The sequence below is a fragment of the Meriones unguiculatus genome, chromosome 9, assembly GCF_030254825.1.
Source record: "Meriones unguiculatus strain TT.TT164.6M chromosome 9, Bangor_MerUng_6.1, whole genome shotgun sequence".
Classification (NCBI taxonomy): domain Eukaryota; kingdom Metazoa; phylum Chordata; class Mammalia; order Rodentia; family Muridae; genus Meriones; species Meriones unguiculatus.
The window spans coordinates 60,628,244-60,651,582 of record NC_083357.1 but is presented as its reverse complement, the minus strand read 5'-3'; the positions used below and the strand labels follow the sequence as shown (position 1 = coordinate 60,651,582).

The 23,339-nt window shown below is 50.5% G+C and overlaps 1 protein-coding gene across 1 annotated transcript in view; it reads left to right on the top strand.

Annotated features, from left to right (window-relative positions):
• Positions 1–19,234, top strand: part of Blk (BLK proto-oncogene, Src family tyrosine kinase) — a 42,417-nt gene extending 23,183 nt beyond the window's left edge. The window contains exons 2-13 of the mRNA XM_021658424.2: positions 2,935–3,040; positions 4,310–4,361; positions 5,868–5,961; positions 6,775–6,873; positions 8,044–8,147; positions 11,249–11,395; positions 11,711–11,863; positions 12,542–12,721; positions 13,778–13,854; positions 16,432–16,582; positions 17,246–17,377; positions 18,526–19,234. Coding sequence (XP_021514099.2) covers positions 2,936–3,040; positions 4,310–4,361; positions 5,868–5,961; positions 6,775–6,873; positions 8,044–8,147; positions 11,249–11,395; positions 11,711–11,863; positions 12,542–12,721; positions 13,778–13,854; positions 16,432–16,582; positions 17,246–17,377; positions 18,526–18,731 — 1,500 coding nt within the window. The 5' untranslated portion in view covers position 2,935 and the 3' untranslated portion in view covers positions 18,732–19,234. The remainder of the gene's footprint in view (positions 1–2,934; positions 3,041–4,309; positions 4,362–5,867; positions 5,962–6,774; positions 6,874–8,043; positions 8,148–11,248; positions 11,396–11,710; positions 11,864–12,541; positions 12,722–13,777; positions 13,855–16,431; positions 16,583–17,245; positions 17,378–18,525) is intronic.
• The last annotated feature ends 4,105 nt before the right edge of the window (positions 19,235–23,339 follow it).

Here is a 23,339-nt window from a genome sequence, read left to right as displayed (position 1 = left end):
TGTGGTTTTTGCTCCACATATAAGACAGGGAGAGAGAGAGAGAGAGAGAGAGAGAGAGAGAGAGAGAGAGAGAGGAGCATGCTATGAACCGTACCAAGGAAGCAAAGTGCAAAATATAGAACTTGTTCAAAATATAGGACTTGTGGTTTATAAATCAAGGGCCATGGAAACTAGTCAAAGTTGTGGCGGGAGAACAGTAATCACGCATTATATATAAATGTATTGGAATCTCGAGGGCAAAACAAGCAAGAAGCCAGCATGAGATAAGTATTGGCTGAGTCTTGGATGAGCCCTGTACCTTCTGCTGTGTAAGACACAGCACACTACTATCAAGGATGGGATGTTTGAGACCCAAAGAACCAATGGTTGTAGAGTCCTGGGAGCCACGGTTTGGTTTGCCATGGCTTTGCTGGGTCAAGTTCAAGTGTGGAGGGAACGATTCTGAGTCGTATCTGTGTGGAGGCCTGGGTTGTTATTTCCTGACTGCATGATGGCAGAAAGATTCCTGCCATCCCTAAGTGCCATCTGCTGAAAGGGACTAATAACGCTTCTCCTGGTTACTGAAGGGACTGTGACCATTGGTTGTTCTTGTCTCTAGCATAACGGTACAGTGCCTATTAGATATTTAGGCGAGTTAGGCGCTGTTTTAAGACGCACTCATAATGAGCGATACTAATTCAGTCTTTATAATACCCTGGGAATAGAAATAATCACCACTCCAATTAACACACTGAACTCCTAAGTGACTCACTGGAGGGTGAACAATTACACTCTGTACCCTTTCGTACTGTGCTGCGTGGCCCCCAGAACAGGGTTCTCCGGGTGGAGTGTCATGAGAGGCAAATAGAGCACCTATTGCCAGACAGCCCCTGCCCCTCAAAAGTATGAATCACAGGCAGATCTAAAGCCATGTACCCTAGCTTAATTCATGGTATTCGTTTTCAAGCAGACATCCCCTGTTTCTAGAAAAACAAGCATGGGTTTCTAGATTAGTGGTGCCAGTGTAGGCACACAAAGGGCTCTGTTTTGCTTTGCTTTGCTGGGTCCAAGGAACTCCCACTGACCACCACCTTTCAATCCAGTACCAAACTTTCAGGCTCCTATACCAAACCTTGCCCCTCCCCCAAGAAAAGACAGACAATCCCAATACCCCTGAGGACCACCTTGGAAATTAGAAAGCCCTGGGGAGGGGAAGCATCATGAACCCCACAGGCCGCTCGCCAGTTCACCGGCATCCAAAAACAGGCTGCCATCTGTGTTAATCCAAAACAGAAAAGAAACAAAAACAGGACAAATTGTTTATTTTGCGTTTTGTTCGTTCCTTGTTTCTCCCGTGGGCCACTTAACATTCCTGCTAATCACGGAGCAGCTGTTGGTCCTGAACTTTAAATCTACCTGTCTGCTCTTCATGTGTCAACCTGCCCAAACACCTTCTGTGTCCTGAGACTAGACAGGAGCGCTTCAGTGAGGGACTGAAGCGGTGTCAGGACAACTCTTTTTACCCAGGAGCAGTGGTGTGCACACGATCGTTTCAATGTTTTGGTGCACTTTCCCCTTATTTTACACAAATAGACACAGCCAATTGTCACGGGAAAGAATATTTAAAAATACATCTGTGACCAGCCGGAAATGGATTGTGGAGACAAGCCAAACAGACAAGATGGAGTGGAGGATTCCAGAGCTCTCAGCTCCTATTCCGGATGGGAGGTCCATTACTCAACTCTCTTGGCTGCAGTTGAGGATATCTTCTTCAGAAGGCTTTGTCTGCTAAGAATGGACCCAAACCTTCCACCAGCAAGAAGACAGACTCAGTGAAGTGAAATGATTTGTTCACAAAGCTTTGTGGGCAGGTAGCATCCCTCATAGGGGAGAAAGTAGGGATCCAAACTTGAACCTGAATTGTCCTGGCAGGGTCACCTGCTTCCTGTGTGAGCTGGCCACAGCATCCGAGCTGCTGCTCTGCCGCTCTTCGTGCCACATTAAAGCCTCCTTGGCTCTCTTGCTTCAGACGCAAGGACTATGGCAGCCAGGCACCGATGCTATCGCAAATACCAAAATTGGAAGTGTGGAGTGCTCTTCAACCATGACAGCAGGTGTGAATGCAGGGCTTCTGCTCTCTGATTTTTAACTGTTGCCTTCACCACATCCCCTGTTTGGCTGAAGCTGAGTTTCGGGCTTTGAACACCTCCCCGGTGTCAGATAGGGACCTTTCAGCTTTTGTGAGAGTCTTCATGGGGGTCAAGTTTGTTTCTAAGCAACAAACATCCGCCAGCCTTCTTCAGGTAACCCACAAAGTGTGTGTGCACACACTCAGGCCCTCCTCCCATCCTTTCCTGGAAGGCGGGCTGGTGCCTACTGGATGAAGTCAGGCTCCATGGAACAGCATGGGTGCACACCCTCCCTCTGCTCTGGTGGAATTCTGCTTGACCTCTACACAAAATTTCCGATGTTACCGGGCAGCTATGGTTGGTCTTCCGCGCCTGCCATACCGTCTGTCAGTTTGTCCTCTGCATATAGCACCTCATCTATAAATTGCAGCTGCAGACCGCCCTATTAGACAAGCTCACATAAAACCTCACCGTTGACAGAGAAGACATGGGTCCAGGGAGGAAGGGGAACTTCACAGTGACATAACAAGACAGTGGCAAAATAAGACTAAAACCCAGACCACCAGACAGGGGGTCAGGCTCCCGTCTCTGAGAAACTGGGACCGGTGCCAGGTGATGTCTGTGTCCTAAACACAGTCATTTTCCCTCTCTGGGTCACTGAGGAAAAAAAAAAAAGAAAGGATGCTAGCTTAGCTCTTTTAGCTTCTTTCCCCATGTTCTGAGGTGGAGAGCTACAGGCACATATTTCTAAGCAGGAGGGGATTGGGTACAGGGATCCAGGGCCTGGACGTCTCTTGTCACCGTCTGCCATGTGCTCTCCCTGCAGGATGGGGCTGCTGAGCAGCAAGAGGCAGGTCAGCGAGAAGGGCAGGGGCTGGAGCCCTGTGAAGGTCCACACCCAGAGCAAGGCTCCCCCACCCCTGCCACCCCTGGTAAGTGATCAACTCCTTCCAGGGAAGAGTCTAAGGCACAAGGCACTCCCTGAACCAGCGCCTTTGGGCTCATGTTTCTAGATGACTGTTTCATCTCATTTCCTGCTTGGTCACAAATCTATTAGTTTGGGGCAATTGGAGTCATACCTGGACCCATGTCCTGTCCTTTCTGTCACTGTGAGCATTACCAAAATCCCAACAGAGAGCTGATGGGAGCAAAAGCTGAGTGTTCCCTTTCATAGATGAACCCTGGTCTCTCTTCTAGCTATCCAAGTATCACACAAGACTCTGCAAACAATGAGGTGTTTATTGAATGAATGAATGAATAAATGAATGAATGAGAATATGAGCAAATTCAAACTTAGGCCAAGTTATTTTCCAGAAGTGACATACTAACAAATAAAATCCTAGAACTTAACTTTTAAAAGCTGTGTAATGCATACCAACTTTAGAAAGATGACAATTCCTTACTATTTCACTTGCCAGAGATAGAGATACTGAGCTTCTGCCCTGAGGCCCTTTCTTCATCCATTTAGTTCATGATTCTAGACTGCAGTCCATCATAGGCAAGTCGCAGGAGTTCGAGACAGCTGGTCTTCTTGTAGCTGCCTTAGCTACAGTAACAAAACCCTGTTACTCAGGCAGCTCAGAGATGAAAGTTTATTTGGGCTTCAGTTCCAGGGAGATAAGAGTCCTTGGCTCCAGCACAGCATTTGTGAGGCTTAATCAAACCGTTCATGGTAGATATAGCTCATTATTTATTTCATTGTTCTGCCACGGATCCTAATGGCTATTGTCATGATAAAAAAATGTTTTCTGTGTGACTATTATTATTCTGGGCATATCCTTGTGCTCTGGTTGGGCACACATGTGAAGAAGTCTACCCATGGGATAGACATCCTGTGAATATTTATTGAGTTTTAGGGAAATACATTTTAAAATATTTTTCTTCGTCTACAAACACCTGGCTTCAATGTCTTCTTTAATAGTAGAGCCAGGTTTTTAAATGAGGTGACAGGGCTTTTCCCCCTTTGAAGTTGGGCATCTCCACGCATGGTCAAGGCAAGGATGGCACATGGCCTGGGGTGACAGCATTGCTCCAAGGAGTTGGGGTAGTGCATACAGAAAGTATCTAAGTATTCCTGTGCAGTTACCATGCTCCTTCCTCAGAGGGGGTCCTCACAGGTAATCTGGGCTACTGATTCTCCAGTTTTCTCTCATCTATCCTTGCTGCAGACTGCTCAATAACTCAGCATATTTCTGCCCAAGGTTGTCTTCAACCACCTTGCCCCTCCACCTTCCAATCAGCACCCAGATCAAGGTAAGAATGGGTATCAGAGCATCTCTCCAGGCCACCTCGTGTGTTAGAACCAGAGCAGTTGGTGGTCCCTGTAGGACTGGAAAGGAGTGGGGGAAGCTGGGAGCTTAAAACAAAACAAAACAACATTCCACAAGCTATAAAGGAGAACAAATGAAGGAAAGAGTTACAGGGGTGTATCTGACACTGTGGAGGCCTGGTTTAGAAACTCTAGCTCCCAAACTCACGGGGCAGCAGGGCTGCTGGGTCCTTTCCTCTCGGGAGGTCTGGTCCATGCGGAAGACACCTTCTTGCCTCCCTCTTCCCATCTACAATCAGTAACCCTTGGGAACTGTCTAGCCCCCCCCATGCTACCTCCTTCATCCCAGACTCCACTCTGGTGGTCACATATGAATGAGCCTCCTCACGGACCAGGGCCGCCTGGATGGGGCCACATTCAGAGATAGCTTCCATAGTATCCCCCACCCCCCATCCACACAAACCATTCCTTCACTCACTCACAGGCAATGTGGATCATGCAGCACGCAGACCATTGTATTCTAAGAGGGAGAAGGTGTCGCTATGGGTAACACACCTCTCCTGTCCTGGAAGAGCTCAGTCTTTCACCTTTATGAGCAAAGTGCTAGAACTGGTCAGTGTTGTCATCTGGTGTCCCTTGCCTGGCTAAGGACACCAATCTTCCCATCAGATAGGCGATCCTTCACTTCCTAGCAGAAGGTGTCCCTGTCCATCTTTAGGATGGAGGCTCAAGGGAAGGAAATAACTGACCACCTTCAGCAAAAGAGTTTGGGTCTTACCACTGTGAGGGACTCCTGTCATTCATGCCAAACCTCCTCCCACCAAGGAAAGGTCCCAGCCTCAGGCCATACCACTCCAGCTACAAGTCTTCAAGAGATTCTGCCAGGTGTTCAGGGAACCATGATGTCAAAGAGTGATCGTTTCAAAGGTAGTCTGCCCTGCTCCTGTATCTTCTGCAAACTCAGGGCCACCATCATATCAACATCACTCCAAGAGAGGCTCAAAGCCACGAGGACCAGGTGCTGAAAGCCAGAGGTGCCACCAGGAAGCTCTGGGCACCAAGACCATAGAGAGGGAAGAGCTAGAGTGGTCACATGACATTTGGGATAGATGATAGGAAGGGATGCTGAGCTATGCTTCAGAGGCAAGCTGAATGCAAGATCATTTACTGGCTCCCAGACTTGTGCCTACAGTCCTCTGAAGGCTGGCAATGGCTACCTCCATGTGGCTGCCCTCCCAAATTTTTGTCTGGTCCTTAGATCTGAAGGGAAGATGGGATAGGCAATAAGAGTCAGCCTGCTCCTAGAGTGGCCATGGGTCTGGTGTCACTTCCTGAGAATTCCCTCTTCGTTGTTGGAAGAGTAGTCCCATGTGGCTTCCCTGTCACTAACACTCCTGGGAGCCAGGAGATGGCTTGTTCCGCACTGTTCCCCAGGCCTCCACTTTTGTCGTGAACCCTGGAGGTAGCCATCTCTTTCTTGTTCTTTCCAGAGGAGCATTTTGTGGTGGCCCTGTTTGACTATGCCGCTGTGAATGACAGGGACCTGCAGATACTGAAGGGAGAGAAGCTCCAGGTCTTGAAGAGGTAAATTTCTACTGTCCCCTGTTAGCAAGGTCCCCTCCACCATTGCCCGCCTCCCTAGTCCACCCACCACATCCTAGGGGCACCTGTTGAGAGTCAACTTTATTGCCATGTCTCTCTCCTGTTTCCAACATTTTTTTAAAGCTTGAGCCCTTGTTGTTCCCTCTACGTCTTTCTGCCACGGTGGTTTCTGTTCTAGGCTTTTGGCTGCTGTTAAAAATCTAACAAGAAACCTCAGGTGACCCCCGACAGAGTAACCCTGCTTTGGCTTATTTCCTGTTTTCTTTCTCAGAACATCTTCCAGTGCCTGCTTGTGTGCTTTCCCCTCCCTTCCTCCATCCTTCAGGCATACACCATGGAACCCCAAGGTCTGATTTGGTTCTTAAAGTTCTGCAGTGGGTTTGGGCTGAACCCATATAAGTGCCCTGACCTTTAACCCTACATAGGTTTCCAGTTCCTCCCTTGTCAGCAACTGTGTTGAAATTTTTTATTTTTATTATTATTTTTTTTTTTGCCAGTCCCAACTCATCCCATAAATTTTGGACAGGTCCCATCATCTGTTAAGACATGGGCTGCTTAGTAAAGGACATGGTCCTCAGGCCACTCTTCCCTTCCTCCTCTGCACCATGACCTAGGGTCTCATGCTTGACACAGCAGGTGTGACACTCCCACAGCACTTCCTTACCACCAGGCTGGCTGGCTGGCCCCGCCATCCAGTCTCCTACCAGATTGGAATCTGTTGGGGAGTGCTGGGAGCCGCCCAACGCGTCTTGTGTGAGCCTCTGCCATATTTCTGTCTCTCCCTCTTCCCACTAGCACTGGAGACTGGTGGCTGGCCAGGTCGCTCATCACAGGAAGAGAAGGCTATGTTCCCAGCAACTTTGTGGCCCCAGTGGAGACCCTGGAAGTAGAAAAGTAGGTGGATAAATTGCCTCAAGCCAGAGGTGTTAGGGCTGCTCTAGGCACTCTGGATATGGCAGGGCCAGGAAATGAGCTTAATAGTGGCTATTGGTGAGGGATTGGGAATTAGAGGCTCCAGATACTGTTTCCCATTCTGAAGGATGCCAAGGAGTCCATCTTCCCATCTGAAAGAAAAGCCACCTGCTTTCTAGTTTCTCTGGATGCGACTATCCCCAGTGTCTTGTCTCTTCCAGAATCTATAGCAAGGTTCTATGCCCTTCAATCACTCCTCACCACCTCCAGAGACAGGCCCTGGGGCTCAGTCCTCAGAGGGTTCCTCAGCATTCTTATCACCAACCTCCACACATGAGAAAGGCCCACCTGGGCCGTCAGCCTACTCCCTCACCTGGTGCAGAGACTTGTGCATGCCCAACCTCACAGTGGTGACATTGCCTCTTTCCCTTCCTTCCCACACACTGTGGGCCCTGCGATTTTCCCCAGAACCGTGTTGAACTAGTTATTTCTTTTGTCACTATTGGAAAAAAAATACAGTTTAAGGAAGGATTCCTTTTGGCTCACTGTTGGAGAGAGGACAGTCTCCCATGGTGGGAAAGACACAGGTGGGTTCGTGGCGGTAGGAATGTACAGCTGGGTACCTCTCGCATCTTAGTGGACCAGGAAGCGGATATAACTCCAGCGAAGAAGCTGAGCTGGCTTGTTGCCCCAGGTGCCACTCGAGGGCCTCCAGTTAGACCTCATATCTCAAAAGCTCCACAACCTCCCAAAGTAGCACCACAGGCTGGGGACCACACACATGCAAGCCTGCAGGGAGCATTTTAGATCTGACCACAAGTGCCGAAAAGCCCCATGCTGAAGATGGGTGATTCGTAAGGAATCCAGGTCCAGAAAGCCTCTGGCGGTGCCATCATTCACTCAGATGGCAAGAAAATGGCAAAATCACAGTGACATCAGGTCACTAATAGGTGACCTCTATTAGTGGTCGCCTAACCTATGCTCTCATTTCATTCAGGGGAACCATGAGCCTAGAAGTTGACAGGAGATGGGACGGAACGGGGTTGCAGGGACTTAGGGGGCGTCTGACTGAACAGGGTGCGAGGAACACCCCAGGATTGTCTCAGGTAGTATCACCAGCTCTGAGGCTCACCCGCTCTTGCTGTTTTCCAGATGGTTCTTCAGGACCATCAGCCGGAAGGATGCCGAGCGGCAGTTGCTGGCTCCGATGAACAAGGCCGGTTCCTTCCTCATCAGAGAGAGTGAGAGCAATAAAGGTGCATGGTCCTGGGGAGTCCCCCACTGAGGCCTCAGTCTAAAGTGGGAGGGAGGGGGCTTCTGGATAGCTTCTGTCCCATGTCCTGGCCTGGGAGCTGGCTTTGAGGCTGTCCACACCAGCTGTTCTCCTGGCCCCAAGGCCGGCACTACTGGGATGTGTATGGCATGGGTAGTGAAAAGCTCCTAGGCTATGGTGGTCACAAACTGGTAAACTGAGGCAGATGGTGGCTGAGAAAAAAAAATACAATATAGCCCTCGGTCTCCAGCGACATTTTGGAACCAAAGAGTCAAGAAGCTCAGAAAATCCTTAAAAAGTGTGTCAGTCAGAGGCTGGCAGCTCCCAGGAGGTTGGGAAGTGGCTTGTGTGCAGGTGTAGACGAGGCCTCGGCTGGCGAATTAGGAAATCAGGGCCAACACCCCAGGCTCAGGGATCCAAATCTGTCTGCAACTGGGTCACTTGCTGCCACCAGCCTCAGATCCCTGCTTCTCCTTCCTTTCCTCTCTCTCCTTTTAGAAAGAGTCAGTCTAGACCGGCTGACCTTAACCTCCTAAGGCTCCGTCGCCTCTGCTGACAGCTGGGATTCCAGGCATGGCCTACCACATCCAGTTGATGTTCCTTCATGGTGTCTTTTGTTTTGCTTTGTTTTGGAGACAAGGCCTCACTCGTTTTTTTTTGGTGGTTCTGGGACTCAAACTCAGAGCCCGTAAACACTACTTAAGCCCTCTACCAACTGAATTACACCCCAGCTCCTTAATGTCTCTCTTTATTATAAAACATGAAGCATGGAAAATGCATGTAGAAAATGTGAGCAGTTATAAATTAGGCAGAGCGATAGGTAAATACCATATAACTACAACCAGAAGGTGGACTACCCTAGATACAGAGGAGCCTGCTCACTCCCCCACTGGCTTCTTTCCTGGGAGATGATCAGCTTACCTAGAAGTTTTTTCCCTTTTCCCTTGGGTTAACATCAGCTTCCTTTTGGCCCTCTCCAGTGCTGTCCCACTGTTGTTATTTTTCATTCAACGCTGTGGAATTTCCCCATGTGCACACCCATGCTCCTCATAATTCCCCAAGCAGAGTCCCTCCCCACATTGCGAAGCCACAGCCTTTATTTGCAAGCCAAGCAAGATGCTGCCCCAGAAGCTCCATGTGGCCCCTCAGATATCCGTTGGTTTATCAAGCAGCTGCTTATTTGTATTTATGTGAGGACCTACTAGTGTCCTAGCTGGAAGGTAGGTGGCAACTATCAGGGTTAAAGAGTCTGTGAAGAAGGGATTAGTGGGAGAGGCAAGGAGATGAGAGAAGGTAGTGGTGGTGAAAATAAGTATAACTCCTTATACACTGTCAAAACTGTTAAAAGGATGGAAATAATACTTTAAAAAGAAAACGGTGGGGCTACAGAGATGGCTCAGTGGTTCAGGGAACTGGCTGCATTTCCAGAGGATCCAGACCCAATCCTAACACCCACATGGCAGCTCACAAATGTCTGCAATTCCAATCCCAGAGAATCTGACTTCTTCTTCTTCTTGCCTCTGAGCCCTGCACACATATAGGACACAGACACCCAGTACCCAAAACATTCAAACATATACAATAAAAATAAATAAATAAATGTTTAAACACACATTGATTAAAGCATGCTTTTAATCCCAGCATTTGGCATGAAGAGGTAGATGGATTTCTGGGTTTGAGGTCAGCCTGGTCTACAGAGTGAGTTCCAGGGCAGCCAGGAGTACACAGAGAAACCCTGCTCCAAAATAATAGATAGATAGATAGATAGATAGATAGATAGATAGATAGATAGATAGATAGATAGATAGATAGATATGTCTCTGTATAACCAGGGCAGCCCACACACTTCCCAAAGGCAGGAGGTCCCAGGTCCCATGGACATGGAGCTGATGGTATTGGGGTGCTCTTTAAGAATGCCTCGTTACCATAAGGTAGGCAGGACTTTGGGGCACTTTAAGCTACAGGAGCTGCATCTAGTAAAGGTGAGAAGAGCTTTGGCAATGCATATACAGGCACCTACACAGGTTCAGCATTCTGGCAAGAAAAGCCCCTGTCCTCACTCTGGTGGTGTGCAGACAGTGAGCTCAGGAGTGCCAGCTCTGTGCCCTTAGACACTGAGGCAACGAGCAGGGGAAGTCTGCAGAATCCAGTCTAGGGCTAAGATCCAGGGACGAGGGCTGTGGCAAGCTCACGGTGCGTTGGACAGGTGTGCGGCCTCTCCGCATCCTTTTGCAAGTAGGTTGCGTGAGAGAGAGATTGACAAGGAAAGACACAAGAGGAGCAAAGTCTTGAGATGAGGACAGCCATGACAGGAAAGCACCCAAAACAATCAGCACAATTATCAAAGGTCCTCATTCAGTGAGGTGTCCAGGCCTGACCCCTCGTGGCAGACGGTGGGACTGCTCCTCAAAAGTGTGTCCGTGGGGAAGGGTGGGGTGCACCCCTCGTGCCCCCAAGTCTGCTGCTAACTCTCCTAGTGACCACTACTCAGTGTCCTCACTTTGCAAATAAAGTGCCCACAGGGCTGGGCAGAGCGTTTTATAAAGGCTCAAGGAAAGGATTTTCTTAGTGGGAAATTCTTCCTTCCTAGGCGTTAACTCCTTGTCTATACGAAAATGTCAGCATAGACTGTAAACCACAGTGTGAATTTGGAATTCCCCAAAGGGGGAATAGGTTTCTATGCTTCTGGGAGGGGCATGGAACTGCAGGCCCTGACTGGCCATTTCTCTGGGGAAATCATCAGCCAAGGATACTAAGGCTCCAAGTCCTCCGGCGGCCCTTCATTTCTCAGTATCCCAGGCACTCCAACAGAGGACCCGTGTATGGATGAGAAATGGTCCTGCCTGCTCCAGAGTTCCTGATTCCCTGGCAGCTTAGGGACTTGAGGGGAAGTCAGGGTCAGAGAGCCGATAAGGAGTGTTGCGGGAGAGCAGAGTTAGGACAAAAGGAAAGGGCATTTGTGCTGAGATGGCTGAGAACGAAATGCGGAATTTGGGGAACCTTCTTCAGATATCACCAGCCCCAACCGTAGCCCTGGGTTCACATTACTGATCCTCACTTCTCCTGTGTCGGTTAACCCTCTAGGTGCCTTTTCCTTGTCTGTGAAGGATGTCACCACCCAGGGGGAGATTGTCAAACACTATAAGATCCGCTCTCTGGACGACGGTGGCTATTACATCTCCCCTCGAACCACCTTCCCTACCCTCCAGGCACTGGTGCAGCACTATTCTAGTAAGAGGTGTTGGGGAAATCCTGGGCTCTCTATTGTGTGCTCCTAAAGTGTATGAATCACCTGGGTGGGTGTGCTCCCAGCCAGACTTAGGGAGTTGCCAACTTTCAGCTTTAATGATTTCAAGATCAGTAGCCTAATGCTTGGTGTGGGGCTACTTGGAATGTAGCAATATCCTGCCGTCTCGGAGCCTGCAGATCCAAGACGTCAAATCCTGCCCGCCACAGTGGGAAAGAGGAGCACAGTTAGGGGCAGCGTGGTTCCTAAGGGAAGTCTACCCTAGTGACCTTCGGCCCCTCTTTTCTTCCCTGACACAGAAAAAGGAGACGGTTTGTGTCAGAGGTTGACCCTGCCCTGTGTGCACCCAGCCCCCAAGAACCTCTGGGCCCAAGATGAGTGGGAAATCCCCAGGCAATCTCTCAGGCTGGTTCGGAAACTTGGGTCTGGGCAGTTTGGCGAAGTCTGGATGGGTGAGTTGCGGCATCTCAAGTTCCCTCTCTGGACCCTCTGTTCTGAGCCTGACGTGGCCGTGGGAGGCAGATATGGGCAGCACATCTCCTTTGCTGAGATGCCTCTGAGGGACAGAGGCAGAGCTGATTGTTTTGTACATTTACAGATGAGCTAATAAAGCCCAGCTGCCAAAGGACCCACGACATTACTCTATCTTCCTTTGGTAGAAGAGAATCGAGTCCAGCTCTCCCAAATTTTAAGCCAAATCCTCTTTCATTCTCAGTAGGATGCTCTGCTCTGGTTCATTTGTCTGGGACACAACTTCAGAGATCCATTCTGATGCCTCCCAGAGTCTCACACCCAGAACCTAGGCGCCTCTATCTGGAGCTGCAGACCTGGTCCTTACCAAGGCTCAGCATCTCCAGGAAGAGCAAGTCCAAGCCATTGCCTTACACACTTCAGTGGGTGTTATCCCATGTCCTCAGACTGCATGAACCCCACCACAACCTGAGGCTTCATCATGGGGTTTTCAGAGTCAGGCTGGTGTCCCACACAAGATATGAACTCTCATCATCCTCCTACTTCCTGGAACTGCATATTCCAGCTCAGGCCTTGGGTCCACATAGCATGGGGCTTGAATCTGTGTTGAAGGGCTTCCTTCGATGCTTGAATGGCTCCTCATTCTCCTGCCCTGTCAGGTTATTACAAAAATAACGTGAAGGTAGCCATCAAGACCCTAAAGGAGGGAACCATGTCTCCAGAAGCCTTCCTGGGGGAGGCCAACGTGATGAAAACCCTGCAGCATGAGAGGCTGGTTCGTCTCTACGCCGTGGTCACCAGGGAGCCCATCTACATCGTCACTGAATACATGGCCAGAGGTGGGGTCCTCTCTCCTTCTATAGGACAGGGCTTAGGGGGCAGAAACAAGAGCGGAGCATGGCGGTGGGCTTGCTGGCCTGGGGGTTCCTATGGGGGATCTGTAAGCTTTGTCTTATGAGAGGGGAGACTGAGAAACAAGGTGGAGTAGTTTCAGAGAGCTGTGTTCTCGGCTCAGGGGACGCTCGGCCTTCCAGAGCACCAGTGTTGCTTTCTGGAGCGTGTTTTCCACTCCCAGAGTGTGCTCCGTGTTTCCACAACCTCATTTTTTGTTGTTGTTGTTGCTGCTGCAGCACACACATCCTGCTTTGACACCCCCCACACACACACACACACTAAGATGGACAGAGTCTTGCAAAGCAGGAAGGGCTGTAGCCTGCACATCCAAAAGTGGATCTAATGAACCCAGTTGCAGCTCTTCACAGTCATGGGAACTTTTGCAAGCCTGTGGACATTTCACAGTATGGCTAACCAGGGAAATGGGGCAGGGTGGCCTCTGCTACCCTGTTTCTGGGGGGTGGGCAGTTGGCCAGGGATGAGACCTGGTTCAGCCTTTGATGGAATGAGAAAGAGACCTCATTCCTCATGGCTCTGACATCAGCTTTCCTCTTAAAGGTCCTCGGTGTGACCATGCTAATTATAGTAATTTCATGGAGGGGGAGGGAGGTTTACATCACAGGCTATGCTAGGTGCCTGCCTCAGGAACAGCTACCTGACAGTGGGCTCTGTGAAGGAGCCACATTTGTGACCTGCCCCAGATTTCTCTTCTGGTGTTTAGTTAATGCTTGGTCCTCAGGGGAAGTCTGTCAAGGAGGAGAGTGAGTGGACCAAGGAAGACACGTGGGAATGTCATGCTGGGAGAGAACATCAGCCTTAGCATTCCAGCCCAGCTCTGCTGACCCAAGAGACCACAGACTGGTCCCTAAACTTGGCTGAGAACTAACTTTTGGAATTCTGGGAGTTAGTGTTTCTATGAAGCATGAGGCTCCTCACCCATAAGGTCAGGTCAACTGAGCCAGGATCTAGGCACTTTGTAGTTTCTGTCTTTCTTTTCCTAGGATGCTTGCTGGATTTTCTGAAGACGGATGAAGGTAGCAGATTGTCCCTTCCAAGACTGATTGACATGTCAGCTCAGGTTGGTGAGCTAAGAAGCAGAAGAAGCCTGGAGGCATGATACCCTCCCCCTCCCCGTGCTTCATGACCATACTGAATCCTTTGCTGAGAGGCTATGTTGGTCAGATGTAGGCTGGGCTGTGAAGGACAGAAGCCTGAAGTAGTGATTACTAAATGTATAAACACCTAGAGGTGAACAGATGAGAGGCCCTGTCTGCTGGTGTCTTCTGCCCTACAAAGAATCTTAGCGTGGAATGACACCTTACTATGTCAGGTGGCTGCTGAAGTTTTGCCATCTGACCCACCTCGCCTCTTCTCGGCCAGCAAGAAGGAGATTGGAGATAATAACCTACCTCTTTCCTCTAGGGACATATCCCAAATGTAAGACATTTGGTCTTACATGCCCTCCCTACACCACTTGCTTCAATGAGACACTTGGCTGCAAGGAAGTCTGGGAAATGTAGTTCCAATTCTGGGCAGCCACAATGGGATAAGATAAGGAAGGTAGAGATGGCAATGAGTACTTGGAAAGCCTTCGAATAGGCAAGAATTTTATTTAGCATGTAAGCAGGCATGGTTTGCTATGACTTCATTCTTCAATACATCCATCCTGTCCCAGGACCCCTAAGTCTTGGTGCAGTGCTGGAACTGGACCCAGCCGGATGAGCAGGAACATAACTTTCTAGAGACACCCCACCACCACCACCACACACACCCACATCAGGAATTTCAAGTGTCAGGCCTCAGTTGTCCTGGACTGGCCTTTGGTTCCTTCTGGGTAAATGTATAGAACTCTCTAGCCTTTGCTGGGAGAGAGTGAAATCAAGATGGGACAGCATCTTTCTCCCCCCAGAGATTCTAGCTGAGGGTTCTAACCGGCAGGAAGACACATCTGGTGGCTCTGAGCGTGACTGTTAAAACTGGAACTCTCAGCAAGAAAGCTGTGGTCTGTGGTCAGCCTGTGAGACACTCTCTTAACGCACACTGAGCTATAAAGGGGAGCCTTCTTCCCACACTTTAACCCACTTGCCCACTTTAACTTCCTACCCTGACCCATATTATCTGCAGCTGCTATCAACTCAGGAACTGAGGTCACAGTATCTTTTTCCACTGGGGCAGCAGAGACCTATGGGGGCAACTGGCAGTATAGACGCAGAAAAGTAACCCTGGAGACTGGCTTTGAGGCAGGTACTTTATGATCAGAAGTCTGTCCTTTCCTTTCCTTCTCTCCTCTTGTCTGTTCTGTTTTAACCCCACTTCACAAAGAGAAAGACTGAGTCCTTTCCATGGGGCCTCTGCAGCCACAAGAATGGTGCTCCTGTTCCGTGCCCTGCCATACCTTCTGTGCATACAGCCTTGGACGGACTCTTTCTGTCTGCAGAATCCCAGTCTAGGACCCGCCCTTGCCAAAGGTCATGTCTACCAAGGTTTTCCTGGACAAGAAGAGTTACTGGCTCTGTTCTTGGGCTATTTACCACTCACCAATGGATGGACAAGTCTTGTTAGTGTCCTCGGGTACAGAACACCACGGAGGAGAGCTACAGAGAGCCCCAGCTCCCCTTTCCTCTGTAGCATCTTTTCCACAGGCCTGCTGTTGTCTTCTATGTCTGTGTAGTTGTTTTGTTTTTTCTAAAGCTGATCAGTAAGTGTTAGTTAACAAAGTGAACACCACCAGTGCTGCCTGGAGAAGCTGTTTAGTCTCCAACTGCCTGGCCCCCACAGCCCCACACCAGCAAACGCATAATGACTGAGTGGGGTAAATGGATAAAGGAGGAGACACTTGTGCATAAGGCAAAACATGTAGAAACAGAAGACATGGGACCAGGGGTTGGGTAGTGGCTCCGTAGGAGAGGAGCTGCTACTATATATACCTCAGGAGGATCCATTCAGAGGTCGGCTTCCTGCAGGAGCAGGTGAGAGCTGAGGTCACTTTGTCCACCAGTGAGTGACTGAAGATTTGATGGTCCCATGCAGGTGGTTGGGACAGGCAAGGCTCCTCTTTTGTAAGAGCCTCTGTTCCCCTGGATTCCACTCTTACTCCCCCAGTGCTTAGCAGGAGTGGGGGCAGAGGTAGGGCTGCAACCACAGTCAGCTCATTCAACACTGACCCTAACTCTGTGTCCTAGAGAAGGCTTCTCACGTTTCAGGTCAGAACTGTGACCTCCCAGGGAAGTGACCCTCCAAGGGAAGTGACAACGCATGTTGGACGTTAGTAATTCCAAGGCATGGTTGGCTGCTCTGAGAAAAGTGTCCACTGAAGGAGCAGCTCTGTCCTTCTCCACCATCCCCCTACACCCTGTTCATCCTTTCTTCTCCCTCTTCATAGAGGATGTCCATAGCCCCACCTCCTCTTGCTATTCCTTGCCCACAGAACCTTGGAGACAGTTGCCTGGAAAGGGAGGACAGGAGTGGCGATGTCAGCTTAGCTGTTTGACCCCTTTTCTGCTGTCCTGAGCTCATGGGCAGTGGTGGGCGCCTCCTGTCTTTTCTACTCACCCAGCCCTGTTCCTCATCAGCTGGCAGGGGAGGGGAGGCTGGCCCCACATACACACTGGGGCTCCGTCCTTGCTGCCCTTCACCAAAGGGCCCGTCCCCTCAGGTCGCAGAAGGGATGGCTTACATAGAGCGCATGAATTCCATCCACCGCGACCTACGGGCAGCCAACATCCTGGTGTCTGAGACCTTGTGCTGCAAAATCGCTGACTTCGGCTTGGCCAGGATCATCGACAATGAATACACTGCCCAAGAGGGTGAGTACAGTCCTCTCTCCCCAGTCCCAATCCTAGCACCAACCACCACCACACGCAGAGAGACGGAGACACAGAGAGACAGAGACGAAAAGGCTTTTAAACTTCTCACCTCCCTGGAGCCCCCTGGTATGTCTCCTTGGTGTTGGGGATGAGTAGAGAGAGGCTGGTGACATCAGGATCAAGAGTTCAAGGTTATCCCTGGCTGCTATCAAGTTTGAGGGCAGTCTGGGATATGCAAGACCCTGTCTCCAAAAAAGTCAAAACCAAACAAAACGATAAGCCAGACAGAAGCACCTAGGGGTGACCCTGTTTTGTTGTTGTTGTTGTATTGGTTTTATCAAGATAATTTTCTCTGTGTTGCCCTCACTATCCTTGAACTTTATCTGTAGACCAGGCTGGCTCGAACTCAGAGATCTGCCTGCCTCTGCTCCCAGGGCCTAGGATTAAAGGCATTCACCGCCACTGCCCATCGGTGTCAACAACACTGTTTTTTCAGAACTAGGATAGTAGCAAGTGACTATGCCTTCCTATATCCTTATGTATCCAGTGCCCACATCCTGCAAGACCTCCTCCCCAGTGAGGGCAGGCAGGAAGGTACTTGGGCTGCTGCGGGATGAGGGTGGAAGGTTGGCAGTCTCTGGAGCTCCTGCACTTCCCTGGCAGGGGCCAAGTTCCCCATCAAGTGGACTGCCCCAGAGGCCATCCACTTTGGGGTGTTCACCATCAAGGCTGACGTGTGGTCCTTCGGAGTCCTGCTGATGGAGATCATCACTTATGGACGCGTTCCCTATCCAGGTAGGCACTGCCCCTGTACTGCACACCATCCTCCCGGGGCATCCTGATGGGGACTTCCCAGGCCCAGTACCTATAGGTACCTCATACTGGCGAGAGCAGGATCCTGTCACAGGGACCAAAGTCCAGACCTGCATTCTGGTTGTGAGCTTCTGTCTCCTTGCCAGCATTGCTCAGGGTCACAGGGCCTCATCCTTTTCCTTGCACAGAGCTCAAATGGATCCCCAGAATCCAACATGGTGAATGCTAGGGATGGCTTGTTGTAGATTGAAGACAAGCTTTCCCACTTACCTTCATCGCTCAGGATTAGATAGCCAAAGTCTGGTCCTGATGCACGGACCTGGACTCCTGCCCAAGTCAGGAGGGTACAGTCAGCAGCTGCGGCTGTTACCCACAGCACCTTCCTCCAGTGAACACTTATGTTGGTCACAGCCATGAGAAGCTGCCTGTGATCATGGGCAATCCTACATCTCCAAACAATGCAAAGCCAAAGGCATCCTTAAATATGACACTGGGGCTAGGGAGATGGCTTCCGGGGCAAAGTGCTTGATAGGTAAGTGTAGAGGACTTGACCCTGTTTCCTCAGAACCCAGGGGTAATGCTGGGCACAGCAGAGCGTGTCTGTAATTCTGGCACTCCTACAGTGAGGTGGGGGCAGTGTTAGGAGAGGCCCTGGAAGTTCAAAATCCACTGGAGTATGCAGTGGCAGATAACACAAAGAGATCCTGTCTCAACAAGAATGAAGACAATGATAGGCACTGGAGGCCTTTGCCCATTGTTCTGCTCTCAGTAATCACACACACACACACACACACACACACACACACACACACACACACATACAGGGGCGGGGGGAGCCGGTAGAGAGGGTAGATGGCCCCAGAGCCAGATGTGTAATGGCTCAAGCTTGTAATCTCAGCACTTGGGAGACAGAGACAGATTCTCTTGAGTTCAAAGCCAGCCAGGGCTGTACAAGACCCTATTTGAAAAGGCAAAGTGGTACCATCCTGCCACCTATGTGACCTGCCAGGGTTAGACTGGCCACCGCGTGTCAGAGCCTGCCCTCTCCCTTCTAGTGCTGGTCTACGGCCCCCAGGGCCGGCGGCTGGGGGCACCCCCTGGCCTGAAGCACCCTGTTTACCCCCCTGCAGGAATGAGCAACCCCGAGGTCATCCGCAGCCTGGAGCACGGCTACCGAATGCCATGTCCAGAGACGTGCCCGCCGGAGCTGTACCGTGACGTCATCACCGAGTGCTGGCGAGGCAGGCCGGAGGAGCGGCCCACCTTTGAGTTCCTCCAGTCCGTGCTGGAAGACTTCTACACAGCCACGGAGGGCCAGTACGAACTGCAGCCCTAGCAACCAAATGGGCTCTGCAGGCTCCCTGCCTCCTCCCACGGGGTGCTGGCTTCGGGTTACAGGCTGTATTGTCAAGGTTTGGCATACCTGCTTCTCGGGTGAGGGAACCGGTAGACAAAGGTGGCTTCGTGGCGGGACATGGACTCTCAAGGCCCAATTTTAGTTCACCCTGGCCTTGGTCCACCCTTCACCAGCTATGCGACTTTGAACAAGTTACTTAGCGACTCTGGGCCTCCTATTCCTTGCATGTAAAACAAGGAAGGATTGTGTAAGAACTGACCTCCGGTTGTGCTCGGGCCGGCCAGGGCACTGAGAGCAGAGTCTGAGCTGTTAGTAGTGGACAGTAAGGCTGTCATAACCTAGAGGGTGGCTGGTGGCACGTGACCAGAGCTCCCACCTCCCTGACCTTCACGTGGCTCCCTGTCTGCTGCTCCGGAACCACTGGCTGTGCCCCCGCACTTTGGGACTTTTCTATAATAAAGTCATGAGAGTTTTGCCTTTTTCCAGGTCTCTACCAGTGACACAATCAGATGTGGTACACAAGATTTGTGTAAGAGAGGGGGAGCACCCTGAACACCCCCAAAACATACACACCCCCGTGCATCCCCAACTCTCGGCAAAGGACACTGGGCACGAGTGACGCTGTCTTGTCTGGCCAGCAGGTGGCGATCTCACCCCACAAAACCTGTGTCTGGAACTCCTGGGCTCCAGGGAAGTAGGAACCTTGAGTTTCCTCAGGACCAGAAAACCATGAGATGGGTGCTGGTCTCCCCAAGTGTGGTGGCCCTCTCATTTGTTTTTCTATCTCACATTCATCCTATTTTGTTTATATAGGCTTGGAGGGGGAAGAGGACAATTTAAGTTCATCGAAAAATAAGCAGAAAGGGTCCCTTCTCCATAAACCCTTTTAGATAATATCACCCTGCAATAGTGAACACACTTGCTCCTCCTGAATGGCTGGTATTGACACAGTTTACATCCGAGTTCACACTTTGCAGTCGTCCTGTGCCCTCAGAATCACCCAGTGTCTCTGCCCCAAGCTTCCCTGCATGCTGAGGCTACAGGCACCCACACTCATGTTTGGCACTTTACATGGGCCCTGGGGATTCAAACTCGGGTCCTCACGAGTGCAGAGCAAGCGTTCTCACCGAGCCCTCACAGCCTGTAGCTTCGTAGTTAAACATCCGCAGCTGGCACTAATGGCTGGGCAAGATCAAGAATTGGGCAGCCGAGCGGAGTAAGCAGTTGAGAAATATTATTGCCCAAGAATTCTGGCTCCACGTGGATGCCCTGCAGCTCTTCCCAGCTCTGGCATAGAGGTGACACCAAAGGCTGGCTCGCTCTCTGGCAAAGCCTTGGTCTTTCCCCTGGGCCAGGTGAGGCTGGAGCCATTTTAGACCAGGAAGAGTCTACAAGGAGGCACACTCTCCCTGCCCTGAACAAACATTCCCTTGCGTGTTCTTGTTCATGAATTTATACGGGACAAAAGAGCCTTCCACACCCTCACCAGAGAGTGACACAGGAGAGTGGGGTCAGGGTGTATAAGGAGAAAGGGGGAAGCAGAGAAAATAGGAATAGGGGAAAACATCAGCTGCAGGCAGGCTGGGCTTGTCTTGCTAGTGGGAGGGCGATGGCCATGTGAGACAGCTGGTCATGTGATGGTTGCCACCTTGCCCAGAGCTCTGGTGAAGGATACGAACTGAGCATGGGGACCCCAGGACCATTCTTACCTGAGGCACGCATTTGTTTATTCAGAACCAGGACACACCACCTCCAAAACGAGTTATAGTGGGTCTCTGGGCTTAGGTAAGCCCTGAGTTCTAGTCTAAGCACTTGCTCCCTCAGGATATGTGGTACAATGCTTTACACCTCTGAGCCTCAGTTTCCTCATGTGAGAAATGGGAACACACCAGGCGTACTGTGAGGTTTCGAGGCGACAAGCCACCTGTGAGAGGCGTTTAGTTCAGAGCCTGTCTTAGAGGGAAGTTGCAGAAATGTCTGCTCATAGCAGCGTTACAGCCACAGAACAGCCTGGGGGCTCTGATCTGGATGCCCTGGGTGACTGCAGGCCATCAATCACTTCCTGGGGTCCCCTTCTTGGGCATGCAGCCCCCTTCAGGGCTCCATCCACTCTTACTGCACTCTGCTGGGCTCCTTTCACATCTATCCAGGGCCTGGGGGTACGGGCGGCACTTTCCAGGGCTGTGACTTTGAGGAAGGAACTGGTTTCTTGTGTGTCAATCGTGGAGGCATACCTCTGTTGAAGGGCACTCTGAGGATGGAGTGGGGCTGGCTGGGGCTCCTGTGCCCAACAGCAAGCCCAGGGCCAGAGTCTGTCAGAATCCCACTCTGTTACGAGGCTGAGTAATATTCCACTTAGTAGGCCTCACACTCTATCTTCATCCACTTGTCTGTATGTAGACATTTTGTGTCCAGACACTTTGTGATAACCCAGCTATGAAAGTGTGTATCTTCAGGACCCCACTGCTAAAGTAAATGGCCATTTGAGGCTTGATTCTGAGAAATCAATATACCGTTGCAGACGAGACATCCTTTGTCTTCGTCTGCTGTGTCCTGAGTTCCAGTTCATCTTCACGGCACATGTGGCTGGCTTTCTGTCCTTTAGCTTTGTTTTATTTTTCACAAGACTTGTGCTCTGGGCAGTCCTCCCTTACTTATAATAACTCTAGTTGTTTTGCTTTTGGTGCCCTGAAGCCCTCATCCCAGAGGTGTTTTGGAGTTAACCTCCCCAGGCCTAGTGCCTCTGCACTTTGCTGTCCCTGGATGCTAGGCATAGGAGTGCCCTAGACCTGGCTGGGAGGCCCAATTGTACAGGTCCTGACCACACCTCTTCAGTCTTGGCTTGATGGGCTAGCCCCACGCTGTCCTGGGGTCCCACTGCTGAGCCTCCAGGGATTCTCGCAAGATGTCCCCAGGGAGACCTGGTATACACATGCTCACTTTCCCACTCAGAATTGTCACTATCAGTCAAGAGTTGTGTCTTGTTCGAAAGCTTTGTCTCAAACTGATAAAGAGACAGAGAGACGCAGTACAGGAGACAGTCCAGGAAACAAGAGAGATACCTAGACCTCCCATGGGCCCATTGGCACAGCCTATAACCCAGTTGAGTCTGGAACATCGCTAAAGGAAGGCTGACACCTGACACTATTTAGACTCCTCATGCCAAGCAAATGGGACCTTTATAAGCAGTCAGTATTGAGTATGAAGTGCCAGTTTATGCAACCCTGAAAGGTCCTCATGTTACAGAAAGGAAACTGAGGCACAGAGAGGCTAAGTTATCTTACCATGCAGCTGGTAAGAGGCAACCATCTTTGGAGAAAGAACATCAGGGTTAGGCAGCTCGCAGTCAGGAGAGGGAGAAGTGAGTTCCTTCAATCTCACACAGTCCTTGCTGGCTTGTCTGTCTTCCACGGTTGCCTTGTAACGGATACTGGACCACAGTCTCACTCCAAAATGCTTTTTGGAAACCTTTTGTCTATTCCAACATTAGCTTGAGCCTCTCACAAGTAGGAAACTGAGGCCAAGTAAGGAGTTTCCATGAGGACCTGGAGCTTAGCCATTTACCTCAGCTTCTTCCTGACAGATGGCTGCAAGCTCTGGGTTCTTCAGAGAATGGAAATATGTGATGAAATGGACATTTATGAGCCCTCGCAATCAGACTGGCCACTCACTGAGAAGTTCTGTCCCTAGCCAACCACTAGGTGGCGCTTTAGGAGCACAGGCTGGCATCTTTAGGGCCGTCACTCCTACATAGGAGCTGCGCTTGGGCCAGCAAGGCGCTGCAGTTTGTAGGGCCTTCCTGTGCTGAGTCTGGCTTGATGTCTTTACCTATCTGGACAGCATACAGGAAGAGACACCCAGACTGTGATTTACCACTGTACCCCTAAAAAGTGGAATTAGGGCTTTTACTCCCGACACTAGCTGAATACCTAACACTGTAGGATGCAGCCAGAGCAGCGAAGGGTAACACACATATGAGAAATGGGGAGCAGGAGGCACATACCCCAAGCCTAATGAGGGTCCAGAAAATATTTTTTATAGAGGTCAAGCAAACCACAGGTCAACAATGAGGCTGAGGGTTCATGAAAAAAATTGACAGGAAGGAAGCAAGAAAGAGAGATGCAGTCACTGCAGGGCCCTCTAGCCTGACAGGTTCTGCTGCTGGCTGGAGTGTCTGTCAGCCCTGTCACAAAGAGTCCCTCTCCATGAGGTCACCATCCCATGATTCATAGAGTCACAACTCTGCCTGACATCACCGGGGTAGTGTCCAGGACACTCTGTCGAGTTAAACTTGTGGGTACACAAGGCATATGTCTAGTTGCCATGGAAGGAGGTGACTTTCTCACCTTCTGATGTCACACTTAACCCTGAGGAGAAACATCCAGGAATAAGACAGGGCCCCTCCGAAGGAGAACTTCTGTCTTCTCCCCTCCATGAGGCAAGGATACTGTGCTCCCAAACAAGAATGCTGGGACACTCCCCCGGCACCTGTGTACCACCGGTGTGTCACTGTGCCTTGCTTCATACATGTTCTTCTCAGGCCACTTCCGCAGCCCTCAGGTGTAGGCTGCAGTCCTACTCTTATTC